Genomic DNA, 15,511 nt, shown 5'->3' on the forward strand with positions numbered 1-15,511 from the left:
TGACAGGACTGAATGCTTTGTGCATGCAAATGTAAGTTAGCAACAAGTAGACTCATCTTCATGTGCGGCGTAAAGGCAGATAAAGGCTTCCTTCAGCTTGCTTTGGCTCCCACTGTCTCTCTTTTTTGTGCCCCCAGTCAGAGCTCCTCCCTTATCCACTGCTCATCCTCCTCATCTCTCCTCTTTCCTTCCTCCTCATCCTCTCCTCCTGACGTCCCGTACCCTTCCCCCTCACAGACAGGCCTCCATAAACATAGCTGCCTCCAAATGTAAACACCACAGATACTCTGACCAGGAGGGGAGGGATGGAGAGAGCAAAGAGGGAAGGAGGCACAAATCAGTTTCCTGTATTTCCCAAGTGAAAGCCGGGAAAACTGGGTGCTTTAACGCCTGTTGTGCAACATTTTGAGTCCAAATGTATTCAGCTTTTTGCTCATAAATCTGTCTGTTTGTCACTGTGGTATCTGGTGCACAAAGCAAATGAAGTGGTCTCGTTCGAGAGCTGTCTCGGTGATGGTGGTGAATGAAAGTAATTCCTTTTGACATAATTTATGGATTCATTTAGATTGTTAAAGCGCGCGTGCACACAAACACACGAGCTAATGTAGTTAATGGATGGATAAGAACACCCTGCCTTATGCAAATCCCCAAACCAGCACACACACACACACACACACACACACACACACGCACACACACAATCTCTGTATCATCTTTCACATCCTGCAGAGGTCATAAAACATGGTTTTCCCATTCTGTTTCCCCTCCCCATGTCTTTCAAGCCCTCCTTGTATGCACACATACACACACCCACACATATCACTCTACTGCGGGGCTGTGGGTCCACATTTAATGCACCCAATTACTTAGGCCCCCGCTCCTCTGGCTGCTGCATTACGTCAGGCTTGGCAGGCTGTATTTTTAGCTTGGAGATGCCTTTGGCCCTCCTCTCCCTCCCTCTCCGTGGATTGAGTTACCACCTTGTTGCTGAAAGAACCCAATGGACGCTTGCCCGAGCCGCCCTCGTCCAATCACTACACATCGAACCACTGCGTAACGACACAAGCAGGCAAAAAGGAAAGTCCGTTAAGGTTTTTGACGGTGGGCGGTGACAAGGAAACGGCAGCGCAGGGGCCTTTTTGAGCGCTTGTTGAGGGTAACTAAGACGTGGATTCAGACGGTGGTCATGCATGCCGAGTATGAGGATGCTTCTATAGAACGTGGTCTGCGGTGAAAACCTGAGTGCCAAACGTTAATGCTAGCTCTTCTGCATTGCTCCCAGACACCAGAAATTACAAGGTCGAAAGAGGAAAAACTGTGCAGAGTTATGAAAATACATTCAGCTCTTTTTTTTTTCTCCCTCTCATTATTTCTGCCGTTAATAGCTGCAGTGCACTTTTGTGAGCGATGAAGTTGTGTCCTGCGCAGCTGAGGCGTCAGAGTGGAGCGTTGACAGCTCGACCCCATGCTGTTACAGAAACTCACAGAGGGTCTTGGAAAGAAAGCTTGGAATGTTTTCACTTGAGTACCAAGTGTTTCCCCCCGGAGTAAACGGTATAAAACCCAACAGCTTGACAAACAACCCCTCCCCCAAACCAATTCCCACAGTCCCAGGCCTTCCCTCACAATGACATCTGCATTGAGATGCTGGTGGCCACTCTTCAAAAAACTCTTCCTCCCCATCTTAATCACCGGGGTAATCTCTTCCTCATTCCAGTTTTGTTTCCTCACATCGCAGCAGTCCCGTTTCCTGGTTCTTCTAAGCAGCCGATCTGTTGTTTCACCTACTCACCCGCTAATCCCGATCATTCAGCTCTGAGACTTAGATCAGCAGGAGAGGGTCAACAATGCGTACGAGTGCCCCTATGTAAAGTTCAGATGAGGGGAAACAATGGCAGCACATGGAAGCAGAGGGCCACTCGAGGTTTAGGTTACCATGGCACCAAGCTGTTTGACAGATGGAGGAAGTCAACCGAGGGAAACGTTCAAGATCAGTCATTGCTCTTAAGCCATTTTTAGACAGAGATTCCACAACAGCATCACGGCTATTGTAGGCATATTCAACACACTGCATTGACCGTAGTATGTCTATTAGTAGCTATGTCCTTCCTCATTAAATCAGTACATTCAGATGATGTGCCACCAGCCTTGTAGATGCAAAAATAAACGGGGTCAAAATGCAGCTTTTGTCTGTTTTTGGGAGTATTTAGTATAATTAACACCAATGCATGAATCTCTGGACCTATGTAACTTTTATTTTACCCAATTAGTAAGAAAGTGTATAATCACTTTATAAGTAATAATTTAGGTCATTAATTTAGTAAAAAAAGTACCAAACATTGGCTGGTTTAAGGGCCTGTGTCCACTAACTGTTGCTAGGTTACAAAAGTCGTCTGGCAGCACTTTGCTTCCCTTGATTGTAACTGTTAAGTCTGTTTTAAATTGCTCTGGATGCTTAATATTTCCTTTTATTCAAGGAGATGTTACAAAGAAAATGTCAAAACAGGGAAAGAAATTGTCCTGATCTTAGCAGCCGCTCGAGACCTGGAAATTGTACCCTCGAAAAACCAGATTAGTTTCTCCTCCGACATTGTTGTAGGCAAAGTTGATATCTGTAGTCCCGCTCTCTTCTTGATTTTGATTGGTCGGTGAGGTAGAAGTGACATTGATGAGCACAACTACTATTTTCAGCTGAGAGTGCTGTGAGCGCGGCGCAAAAAAACAGCTGACGCTGAGGGTGTTTTTGCGCTTAGTATGCTAACTGCTGTACCCTGCAGGATCCGTGTGCGGCGCGACCTCTGTAGTTGAACGTGCCAACTCTAGTCAGTGCTCGTGCTTCCACAGCACGCGCCACATTCCGTCTCCGACGCGTCCAAGAAGCGTCTCTCCGCTCTGCTCCGCTAAAAATACGTGCCGAGTCTATTTTCGAGGGAGTCAGAGCAGATCGTTCCAAACAGGAAGTCAGACACAAAAACAGCATAGAGCATCCGGTCATTTCAAAATAAAACACTGTGTACAAACTCCCGTTTTTAAGTACTATTTAATTAAGTAGTGTACTCAGCCATGGGAGAAGCTCAAAAATCACAGAATGATATCCAAATGAGCAGATAATAAACCTCAGAGGTGCAAACTGAACTGTTGTTTGTGTGTTGCTCTGTTTTAACATTGACGTTATCGCGTGATTTCGCAATTCCCGTGCGATCTCGCGAATCCAGCTGCTTGGGCCAGCACTCCGCTGCGGTCCAGAAATGCCTCCTGTGGGGTAGGGCGAGGACATCTGATGGACCAGAACTGCGGCGCAGACAGATTGTGGCGGACACGGGTCCTGTGAGGTCCAAGCGCAAGTGCTGTAAATGCTGTTAGTGGACACAGGCCCTTAGTCTATCAAACATGCAGATCTGCTGCTGGTTTCACTTTTATATCACTGTAAATGGAATATTTTCAGAGTGTGGATTGTTTTTTTTAAAATAGCAATTTAACCATATTTTCTTGAGTTCTTTAAACTTATGATGGCAGTCTATACCTCTCTATTATATACTGTATATAGACTAAATGAAAAGGCTTTGCTCTAAATCAGGGCACATGCCTTTAAGACACTTACTGACAAAGCAGTTACCACATGTTTAATCTCTTCAGATAGCTTTGATTCAAGGATGACTTAGCAGTGTGACGTCTGTGTCTGGACGCAGTGACTCTGAGGGGAGAGAGACAGAGAGACCCAGAGTCAGACAGAGGATATGCTGGAGAAGCAATGATTGGGTATGTGGGTGGAGGAAATGAGACACCGCTTTGGGAAGTGCCTTCCTGGACTAATGCCGGAGTAATGACATCACCACTCAGGGGGGACATCTGAAAGTATAATAGGCTAAAAACTATGGACCAAATAACTCCATCTCAATAAACATACACGGCTAGGGCTGTTGCACTGAAGTAACATATGTACAGTATGGGCTACATACAGTTTTAAAGTGTCTATTTTAAACACTATAAAAGGGGAAGAGAAGCAAGACCTTGGGCTAGTGGCCTGCTTAGCATTTTCAGAGATAGCTACATTGCGCATGTTTCCCATTAAAGTGATACATAGATAAGAAATAGATGCAAAGGAATTTTCTGTCTCTATCTGAGCGTGCGAGATGTTGCCTTTTCCACTTTTCCCTTTGGAAGAGATCAGCAGCACAGACGCAACTTCAGCACCAGCACCGTGCTGCTCGTCTAGAAACCAACAGCCAGGTGATCTGCAGAAACAGCTGCTTTGAGTTCCCTTTAAATCCCTGCGGTTTTCACCTTCCCCTTGAAGTCAGACACAAACACCATGAGATCTTAGGTCGGTCCCCATTGTGCGGAGGCCTCTGCGGAGCGAAAAGCCTGGGAGCCATGAGGGGTTTTGTGTGGCTTGTGTCTGCTTTAGAGGGATCACAGTGTGACTTTGGAACAAAGAGGGAGGTATGAACCTGATATCCCCACCGTGTCACACAAACAGCCACGTCTCCTCCCTTCTCACTTTGACTTCACCGCCCCCATGCAAACCTTTTCTGTGCCCCCCTTCGCCCCAAACGTGACCTTTTGCCCTGGAGGGACATATTTGGTGAGCTCAGGTCAATACAGTGTGTTGGATACAGACTGAGCGCTCTCTGTAGCAACAACACCTTCGCCTTTCTGTGTTTGCATTTCCTGTAACCTAAACTTCTCCGTTGTTCTCCGTAGATGTGAAGAAGGACTGGTCGGACCACGCTCTGTGGTGGGAGAAGAAGAAGACGTGGCTGCTGAAAACCCACTGGACGTTGGACAAGTACGGCATCCAGGCAGACGCGAGGCTGCTTTTCACGCCGCAGCACAAGCTGCTGCGCCTGCAGCTGCCCAACATGAAGCACATGAAGGTCAAGGTCAACTTCTCGGACCGCGTCTTCAAGGCCGTGTCCGACATCTGCAAAACTTTCAGTAAGTGGAACCGTTGACTCGTTCAGAGGAGAGCAACAGCGGCAACTTTTATAAGTTAAGTCAAGATGTGGAAAACAGTCACTAAGCAAATGTGAGAATTATGAGTAAGATACATCGCTGGTCACGTCTGCTTGGCCCGAATAAAGGTGCCCACCCTGCTGACACTAAAATCTTTTCCCTGTGAGCCTACTTTTGCAGAGGTTCTGAAATGTTCTTCATCAAACTGAGTTAATCATGTCCTTCCTCCCCGTGTTTTTATCCCTAGTAATTTGTCGTGTTTATCAAACATGCTCTGAGCTCTGCGTGCACGGAGTCACGTCTCCTGACTCCTCACTGTCAGAGTTCTGTCCCTGAAACCATCGGGAATGTTTAGTAAACAGAGATTATGAGGCTTAAAAAACAGGCAAACACCAAAGTACAACTTCATGCACACTGAAATATCTCATACTACCATCTTTCTAATGTAAAGTCCCGCTAATCCAAATTTAACCGTCCCCCGTGGTGCGACACAGACACACTATCAATATCCTCCATCACTGGCACCAGCCTGTCCTGTCACAGACGTGCAAGAGGTCACACGCTGGACCTCAGTGACCTCTGACCTGCTAACGCCCACTTTTCCTCAGCTCAGACCTCGCCCTTTGGCCCCCCGCCTCTTAGTCACTGTCTCCACCAGCAGAAATCCTTCCATCGGGCCGTACAGCACACCTGTTGTCTCGTTGTCACTGGACGGTGTTCAGCAGGAACGGGAGCTTGTGTGTTTATTGGCCTCTACAGGTAGCACTCCTTGTTTTTTATACTCTCACAGGAATGAGGCTTTTTTTATTTTTCAGAAGGATACAGGGTCAGCAGAGCGATTAATTTTATTTTGTGTAAAAATATTAAGAAGTTTGTTTTGAAAGCAGAGGCAGGGAGACGGGGGAGAAGCCGGCCTGTAGTCTCACAGCCAGGCCTTGTTAGGAATGTGTCCGCTGCCTCTGTAATAAATCTATTTTCTCTTTGCAGAAATTCAGGACAAATTGCTTTTGGCTGACATTACGCATGCAAGATGTTGCACAGTAGCGCTATCCCCCCTGTGTGACTTCCTCCACTGTTTGGACTTGTATAACTCTGCATTATTGCATGCAAAAAGTGGAACTTATGATAGCAGAAAGTTCTTAACTGTAATTAGACGGCTAACATTTCCGACTGCTCTGAAAGTATTTAAAGGAGCAATTTGACCCTGGAAAAAGCTGTCAGTCAAAGCTGGTGTTCTCTGTAATCGATAGAAGCAATAATATTTGAAGTTGGCGCCGTAGCTGTGGAGAAAGTTGTACAAACAGCTTGTGGTTTCGCCCATTCTACATTCCTACAACACCCAGCGTGCATTGCGCCTCTTACTCTGAAAGGAATGGCCCAGCGAGAGACGCTGGAGTGAAATACTACCGTTTTGCTGCAGGCAACGGCTCAGAGCGGGACAGAATCTGAAATAAGACGAGAATATACCGGTGGATTGTCTAAAAAATGTTCGGGTCTGCAGTCTACATTTCAAACCTGACGATTTTGAACGAGACATGACATCGGAGGCGGGCGCCTTAGACTGAGGAAGTGTAATTTAGCGAGCTCCCTGGAGGTTTTCCAGGGCCCATTGGAGAAGCGGATAGCGTCCTCCAATTGCACAGACTGAAACTGCATTTCTTTTCCTACCATGATGGCATTAGCTGCACATAATAGCATGACAGGACTGAGCTTGAAAATCGACGAACTGGCCCTTTAATTTTTTTGTTATCTGTGCGAGTTCTACAATTTCCTGCGCATACTTTCTGCTGACTCCCTGTGACTTTGTCAGCAGTCAGAGAACACAGCAAGAGAGGAAGCCTGTCCAGCTGAGGCCTCCAGACAGCAGAAAGGGAGGGACAGAGATATTGTGAGATTGATAGTGAAAGTCAGTGGAGATTTTTTTTGTTTCCAGTAATGAACAACTCCAAACTGACAGCTGCTCTTTTTTTTCTCACACTAATTTATTTTCAGGGTATTTTTCCTCTGGCGTGTCCGGTCAAACGGTTTCACAGAAGTTATTTCCTGTCCCAAAACAAGCTCCCAGTTCAGTCCTCCAGTACAGTAGTTGGCTGTTTTCATCCCCACCCCCTTCTGTAGTTTGTTTTTCTGATTATACTCGATTTAAAAATGACATTATCCTGTCAACACTATTCTAATATTTACTGACAGGATGTTTTTACCTCAAACTTTTGTCTCATCACAACCCAAACTCTCACAGCAAATGTCCCATACAGTAGAACCGCATAGAGCATCAACATAACACAAGTATAAAATGAATTATCACCGCTGTATTTCGCCCGTGTCCATGGCAGCTGTGTCCTGACACAGACACAGTCCATCTGTTGGCTGGGAACCGAGTGGACTCAGCAAAAGGTTGATGTACTGTAATATATGAATACCACTCAGTTTCACTCCTGTTATGACCTCTGATTCCATTTGGCAGCTCTTACTTCCTGTGCTGCGCTGCTCACTTTAAAGTGAAGCTAATGCATGAGGGATTTTCCACATTTAGTAGCAAGATAACATTTTTGAACTTTGTCAACAATTCTGAGAATAGTCTGAACCAGACTTTGTGTGCTTTCTTTTTAGGTCTGAAGAATGTCTCAGCAATTGTTTGAGTGGTGTTATAGGACCAGTAGAAACTGTGCTGTCTATGCTGTATGTCTGCGACAACCTTTTATTTCCCTTATTGATCAAACTTTTTCAATAGATGTGAGAAAATAGTGGAGAAAACAGTCCTGAAGATTTTCATTACAAATGTCTGTTAAGTCATTATCTGCATTTGTAGTATTACAGACTGGGTGTCTGGTGCAAAAATAACAAGCGGCGCCCAGTTAGTGACGCGTTTTCCATCACCCAGCAGTGGTTGGTCTGCCAGAGAGGGTAGGCGGAGCTAAGCGGCTACAGATACAAATTCAAAAATAAGTGAAAATCCAAAGGAAAAGAAACAAATTCAACGCTGACAGTCAGCGAGGAAAGTCAAGAGTTACAACCGGAGCCATCCGTGGACGTCACACATGCAACACTGTCTGGATATCTGAAAAGTGTGCTCCCGCAATTCCCGTTTATCGCCATAGGTGCCGGCAAAGAGAATGAATCGGAGCTCTTTAATTTGCATGTCCCAAATACAGAGGCTCCAGTCCTCGATGCGGCGGCTCCGGGTTCAACTCCCACCATCGGCCCTTTGCCGTGCGTCATCCCCTCTCTCTCTTCCCCTGTTTCCTACACAATCCGCTGTCCTCTCTCTCTGAATAAAGGCATAAAAAAGGCCAAAAAACATAAATAAAAAAATAAAAAATGCCTGTCTGAGTTTTCTGATATGGCCGGCACGTTTAAAGAGCTTGTTTTGTAAAATTAACATTCAAAAACCCCAAAAGATATGAAATTTGAAACAAAGAAAAGGACCAAATTCTTACTTTTGAGACGTTGTTAGCTACAAATATTTAACATATTTGCGGTGATTAGACTAGGTAGACTTAAAGTTGTAATCTCGAAGATCGCAGTTTTGTTCTCCTTGGCGTCACCTATGTTTCTTTTTCTTTGGATTTTCACTTATTGTTGAAGTTGTATCTGTAGTCATCGATCTTTTCTTTGTTTGTTCAGCCTTGTAGATTACTGTTTACTCGCAACACTTGGAGAGACCAGAAAAGCAGCCGCTTAGCTCCGCCTACCCTCTCTGGCAGACCAACCACTGCTGGGTGATGGAAAACACGTCACTAACTGGGCGCGCTTGTGATTTTTTTCTGTGAAAGTCACACCAGACATCCAGTCTGTGATACTGCAAATGCAAAGGCTTTCATCAGTGGGCCATAGGCTCACTCACCATTGTGTTACCTCATTCGGCGATAGATAGTGACTTAACAGACATTTATTTACTAGAAAATCTTTGACATTATCACTTTAAATGACGTTAATAGATGATCATGATTAGTTTTGGTTGATTAATTAGCTCTAAAATGCTCCATAAGGTAACACGTTGTATCCGTATGGCTCTGAACCAGCTGCTCCGTCTCCTTTTAAAGGTTAATTTGCTCGGTGACGAGTCTCAGTCAAACATGAGCTCGTCCTGTCTAGACAATCTGGATTTACTTCCAACACATTAAACACACACACATACACACACACACCTCCTCCTCCTCCCTCTGGAAGGAGGCTGTTTTACTGTGAGCCAGCGCACAAAATGTTCTCCTCACAACTGACTAACACATGACTGTGGACCTGGAAGCCTGAGGTGGCACAGAAATTAGACTGCTTCTCTCAGCAAAGCTCCACTTCACAGTAACGAGAGTCAGGCTGCTCCACTTAAGCACTGTGGGGTTTGTTTTTGCTACCATGTGTGGGGACACACAAAGGCATTTTCTCTGGAAAAGACAAGACGCAGCAATATGACGTGGGTTAATGAGTCGGCTCAAAAAAAAATGAAGAGTCAGGAAGGGGAAGCGATTGAGAGGATGTATGTTAGTTAAAAAAGGACGTTGAGTTGCTTCATCGCTCCAGTCGAGCAGATTTACGGCGCATCAACCTGTGGTCTGCTCGGCTGTCCCGGGTGTGCCCCTGTTGTCATAACACAGGAGGAGCGCGGTGTTCAGCTCCAGCTCCGATAATAAAGTGCATTATCATCCTTTTTGAGTGGCCTTTTATCACCTTTTTTTAAGCCCTTTTGTTTGATGGATGAAGAGAATCTGCTGAGGTCATTTTTGAATCTTAAAAGTCGGCGCAAAAACCAGCTGTAGTGCTGTTTTTGCTTAATGAGTCATAGCTCTGTTCAGCCCAGAAAATCTAACTCAAGATTTGTTATCCAGATTATGTTGTCGTTTCCGATCAGACTGTACTTGAGTTATCTTTAACCCCACGTTTTATTTAGTCTTCCCTGAAGCAAAGGCTTGATTTATCGCTCCTAAATATTGATCAATCAGCCTCGCAGCACAACACTGAGAAGCACGCAGAGGTTGCAATCTTTAATTCTCTTCTCCATGTAGGGTCTTAAACTGTTTGTACGGTAAACTTTACCGCTGTAAAATTAGACTGTGACGGTGTTTGTGATTCTTCTGCGGCCGGCCTTACTCACTGCAGTGAATCATGTCTTCCGAGGAGTAGATCTTGCAGGCCCCGGCTGGCTCTCAGTCAAGCCCCTCTCCCCCTCTGGCCCCGGGCCCGGTTCGCTGCCACAAGTCTGCAGGATTGGACGATTGGGCTCGTGTTGTCTGAGGTGTCATTTCTGCTAATGGAAATCAACCGAGCTTTTGTAAGCGAGTCTAACCATCACTCAGGCTTCCTCCTCCTGACAGCGGCCACAAGTGTGTGGTGAGCGTAGGAGCAGGCTTTCCCACCAGATCAGGAACCTTAAATTCTCACTATAAACATACAATCCAACACTCGACTGAGGATGTCAGCAGAAAATGACTGGAGAGCTCGCCTGCACTTTCCCCTTTCGCGTGATTTGGTTGGTTTTATTTCTATAACTGTGATACTATTCATAAGTTAGACATAACACCTCAATTATATCGACTGCACCTCTACGCCTTTCATGGGAGTGTTGAAAAGTGCTCGTCTGTCAGTTCATTTTCCACACCCACCCATTTTCCACTCCTCCTGTTTCCAGGCTCTCGGGAACACCGGTTCAAAAGACGGGCTTTTATATTTTCATTTATCCTCTGTTAATGGATGCTTCACGTGTTGTAAAAGAAAGATTTAACCAAATTGAGTCAGAATCTGCTGTTCTGAATACTGGAGCTTCCATATCGGCAGGAATACAAAGTACCAATCCAATACCAGCTGATAATAATAATAAAAATAACAAGTATAAACATATAAACTGTTGTTGCATGGAATAGAGAAGACTTTCATCACATCTGACTCTCATGTTAGCTAAACAGCTTTGCACAAACACCGAATATTAACGTGAAAGTACCAGGTTTGACTAAAGAGGAGACCTCTGCAGATAATTTCCCTCCTGGTAAAAATGTATGATGACCATTGAAGGAACATTAACCATAAAGAGCAGCTCCAGCCATGTTTTAAGACGTATAAAATGCTCTGCTTGAAATGATAAATTGTGTTTTTTGTGCAAAATACGTTTAATTACCTTGTAAAAATCCTCCCAAGGCGTCTCCTCCTTCTCCTTTAATAAAAAATTCTCAATCCCGCCCACTATGCACATTTCCAACCCTCTGTCGCGAAAACAAAACACATTTCTGCCATCGTTTAGTGGCAACTTGTTGAAACTTAGCTAGCTTGAAATGTAGTAATTAGCAGTAACGTTAATGTTCGTAGTCAGTAGTGAGTTTGCATAAATTAGTGGTTGCCATAGGTTACACATAATGATAGGCATAACCTCACCCCGTCCATTAACAGGATTGGCTCCTTAGGTTTGTGACGTCACAAACCTGCCAATCTGAAAACGTGTTGTTCAGCCTGTCCTTGGTACACTGCAGTTTAAACAGGCCCAGCCATGGAGATGACTGCTGATGTTGTCCCTGATATGTCTTGTAGCACATGAGAAACACCACATGGAGATGTTTTCAAGGTTAAACACTTGACTTTAACTAGAGGGGGTCTTTATATGGCGAAGAAAAACTGATTTCCGTTGAAACAGGTTATTATTTTCTAGGCCTAAATAAGGTTATGGAACAGGTGCACAGACATGTGTACATGCTGACACCTGAACCTGCATTTTAAGCTGGATTAAAGGCATTACTAAAGCTGGTATCAGTATTAGAACAACTGTAGTACATGGAGGATTACAATACGCCAAGAAGCAACAGTTCCATGGAAATAATTGATGACTGTTAGTCATAGCAGATACCATAGGAGATGTTGAATATTTCTGAGTTCCTCGGTTTTGTTGACAATGAGGTCATAAGAATGTACACTAGAAATGACATTGTAGTAACCTGCCACATGCCTCTGCAGTGCCTCAGCAGCACACGCAACCCCACGCACGTACTCGCAGTGCGATGCACTCTTCACTGTGTGCTTTGGCCTTCTCGCACAGCTCAGTGGGGCTAAAGCTCGGCAGCACGCCTGCAACTCACATGGCTGTATAAGGGCACAGGGCTCGCGCTTCGTCGCTGCAGCCGAGCGAGAATGAAGGAGGAGGGAGGCAGAAAGAGAGAGAGAGAGAGGGTGAGCTCCCATCTGGTAGTTCTTAAAACTCCTGGAATGCTTTTGCTTTAGTAACACAAACCAAACAAGCTTTCTCACCAGGACCAGGACGTTCTCTCTCTCTCTCTCTCTCTCTCTCTCTCTCTCTCTCTCTCTCTCCCTCCCGGTTCTGCTCGTGCTCTCCTCAACACCCTCAGGAACCTCTTTAATCAGTCTGCAACACCTTCCAAATCTTCCATCTTTACGTTAAGGGAGATTTATTTCAACGTCATCCTGCACAAAACAAATTGAAATAAAGAATATGAAGCTCTTAAATATCACCTAAATTAATCCAACTGAGGCTCCAGATGTGCACCATCTTCTCTCGTCATGGCACATTCTGGGCGTCTCGCGGCTGCATCGCCACCATCCTGAGCTCATCTTAAAACATCATTGCTGCTGCTGAGTGATGCTTCCCTTGCCTCCAAGCCCAAGGGAGCTGAGAGGGGGAGAAGGGCTGTTCTGTTTTAGCCATTATATTCAGCTTGGTGTCCTGATAGAAATCATGCACACAGCTCGCTCACAGTTAGGATGCTTTTTTCTTTAATGTGAGTATTTCAAGGATTACTTTTTGGGGGTTTTTCTTGTGAACGCTGAATGCTGTCTTTATGTGTGCGAGACGGAAAAGCCGGAGAAAGGAGGGTAAGACGGAGATAGAGATTGTGTCTGCCCTGTCTCAGTCGGGGATTACAGTTAAAGCAAGAATTGTTGGGGCCCTGAGAAAAGGGATTTGCGATTTTCCATCCCTTGTGCACACAGCTGTCTACAATTCCAACCCGTCTCCTTCGTCCTTTTGCTTTCTCTCTTTTACCCACAGCTTGTGTCTGCTTACGTTGCCTTAATGTCGCAGCATCACCTACGTTACATTGTCTCTGTGCTTTGCGAGAGGTCGCGTGGTTTATCCGAAGCCTGTAGTTGAAACGGCACAATTTACTCTTTGCTTTTAGTGACTAAGCGGCTCGTGTGAGGCCAGGTTGTGTTTACATGGCATCAAATTAACTTTCTCCCTCTCTCCGTGCAGATATCCGCCACCCAGAGGAGCTCTCCCTACTGCGTAAGCCGCGTGATCCCAAGAAGAAGAAGAAAAAGTTGGAGGAGGCAGAGGAGGACGACTTGGAGCTGGAGGGTCCGCTGTTAACCCCTGGATCAGGTGAGCTGATCGAGGGAACTATTTCTTGGAGAGGAAGCTTATGTGGCTTTAAATCAGAAAGAAAGGAAGCAGGGAGTTTAATTTAGTCTGTCCAGAAGAAAATGTGCACTTCAAATTTTTAACGGAGTTTAAAGAGGATTGGTTCAGAAATCTGTGCATTCAGGTTTTAGGTTTCAAGATCTACTCTGAAGTAATTATGGAGCACTGGTTCTATTTGTATCCAGCATTGTGAAAAGTAAACATCTGGTGTCCCTCAAGCAGCAGGTTGAATAGCAGGTTTCAGCGTCTGCTGTGGAGCATCTTCCATTCTCCCCCAAACCACTAAGATAAGTCCAGACTGCTGCACCCTGCCTCTGGTGACCAAATATGAATGTGCCTGCCTGGGATCTACAGCCCTGGATCCCGATTCCTTGGCAGGGAGGACGAAAAATGGTTGAGATTCCACACATAGTTGGTCACGCTGCCATTTTAAACCCAAACCAGGCTACACGACTGCAGCAGTACGAGCCCGCCTCCTCCTCCCTCCTTCCTTCCATCAGTGATGGGAGAGTTACACACCATGTGAGCAGGGAGGAGCAGAACAAAACGGGCAACGCTGCTGTCACAAGAGTTAGCAGTGAGCACAAGTGCTAACAGAACGAGACAGGGTGAATGGGGCTCTTTGTGTGGGTAGAGTCTCTTCTGCTCTGTCCTCTGGCTCCTTAAACTCGGCTCAACATGCTTATATACGCTGTAAAGTGTGTGGAAGAGGACACGGGGAACTATCAAACTCCTACAAGAAGGAATAATTAATCCTGCTGAAGTGGATTTGCGTCACTGTAAAAATAGCTGCATCTATTTAGCCGCATGTTGAAATAAAATTTGATCTAGCTTTCCATTTTTATAAACGGCACATGATGATGATGATCACACCCAAAGTTGCATCATTACATCTCGAGGGTGTGTTAAGATGAGGCACCCTTTTAGGCCGTGCAGAGAAACGCAGTTTAAACAGGAATGTGCAGAATCTGTTTACTGTCACCACTCTCCCTGTGTGTCTTTCTCATGTGTGAGCACACACACACTTCCTACCCCTCCCTGTTAGATCACATGCTATAGTCAGAGTATATTTCATGGCCAAGTTGTAAGGCGTTATGCTGCAGGGCTGACAGGAGGGCATTTCTGGAATCATATTAGGACCTGCAGAGGTTGGTAGATGAATGTATTGGTAAATCAGCAGAAAAGTTTAGATGCTAAATCCATTTAACATTAAGGATATATTTGAAGCAAGAATTTGCAAAAAAAATAACTTTTTGGACTGTTGTTCAGACAGAACAAGACATTTAAAGGGCCAGTTCGCCATTTTCAACCTCAGTCCTATCATGCTATTAAGGGGAGCTAATGCCATTATGGTAGGAAAAAAAAGCAATTTGGCTGTCTGCCTTTCGAAGACGCTATCCACTTCTCCAATGGACCCTGGAAAACCTCCACCAGACTACGTAAAAATGCGCTATCTGGCGGAGGCCAGGGAGCTCGCTAAACTACACTTCCTCAATCTAGGACGCCCGCCTCTGATGTCATGTCTCGTTCAAAATCGTCAGGTTTAAAATGTAGACTGCAGACCTGAATATTTTTTAGACGATCCACCGGTATATTCTTGTCGTATTTTGAATTCTGTCCCGCTCTGAGCCATCGCCTGCAGCGAAACGGTAGTATTTCACTCCAGCGTCTCTCGCTGGGCCGTTCCTCTCAGAGGGAGGGGCGCAATGCACACTGGGTGTTGTAGGAATGTACAATGGGCGAAACCACGAGCTGTTTGTACAACTTTCTCCACAGCTATGGCGCCAATTTCAGATTTTATTGCTTCTATTGATTACAGAGAACACTAGCTGACAGTGGCTTTTTCCAGGGGCGAACTGCTCCTTTAAAGTCGAGCTGAAACAGCATTTCGAGAGTATCTAGCTTCCGCATCGTGATGTATTTCCGAGTGAAACAGGACGTGCAGGCGGGACATATCATTAGAGGGATTTGATGTGATCGTTGAGAAGTGGGCGTAGACAGACGTTCTCCACAGCGCAGTAGCTAGCTAACTGACCGAGCGTTCTTGGTGCTCTGCGGCTAAATGTTGCAGATTGATTGGTTGAAATTGTTTAGTTTTACAGGAAGAAAAAATGATCGGATTTTGATATAAGAATACGAAGAAATTGATTTTCTGTATTTTTTTTGGCCTATATTGTCAAATAGATGCACAATATTACCGGG

At 45.2% G+C, this 15,511-nt stretch overlaps 1 protein-coding gene across 4 annotated transcripts in view; it reads left to right on the plus strand.

Moving 5' to 3' along the window:
* The window catches only part of fermt2 (FERM domain containing kindlin 2), a 45,147-nt gene that overhangs the window by 11,678 nt on the left and 17,958 nt on the right, over positions 1 to 15,511 (plus strand). For all 4 annotated transcript variants that reach the window (XM_069661741.1, XM_069661742.1, XM_069661744.1 and 1 more), the window contains exons 3-4: positions 4,705 to 4,938; positions 13,142 to 13,270. In XM_069661741.1, coding sequence (XP_069517842.1) covers positions 4,705 to 4,938; positions 13,142 to 13,270 — 363 coding nt within the window. The remainder of the gene's footprint in view (positions 1 to 4,704; positions 4,939 to 13,141; positions 13,271 to 15,511) is intronic.

The sequence above is a fragment of the Semicossyphus pulcher genome, unplaced genomic scaffold (genome assembly GCF_022749685.1).
Source record: "Semicossyphus pulcher isolate SPU_LCO1_2020_fin unplaced genomic scaffold, fSemPul1.0.p SCAF_14, whole genome shotgun sequence".
NCBI classification, from domain to species: Eukaryota; Metazoa; Chordata; class Actinopteri; order Labriformes; family Labridae; genus Semicossyphus; species Semicossyphus pulcher.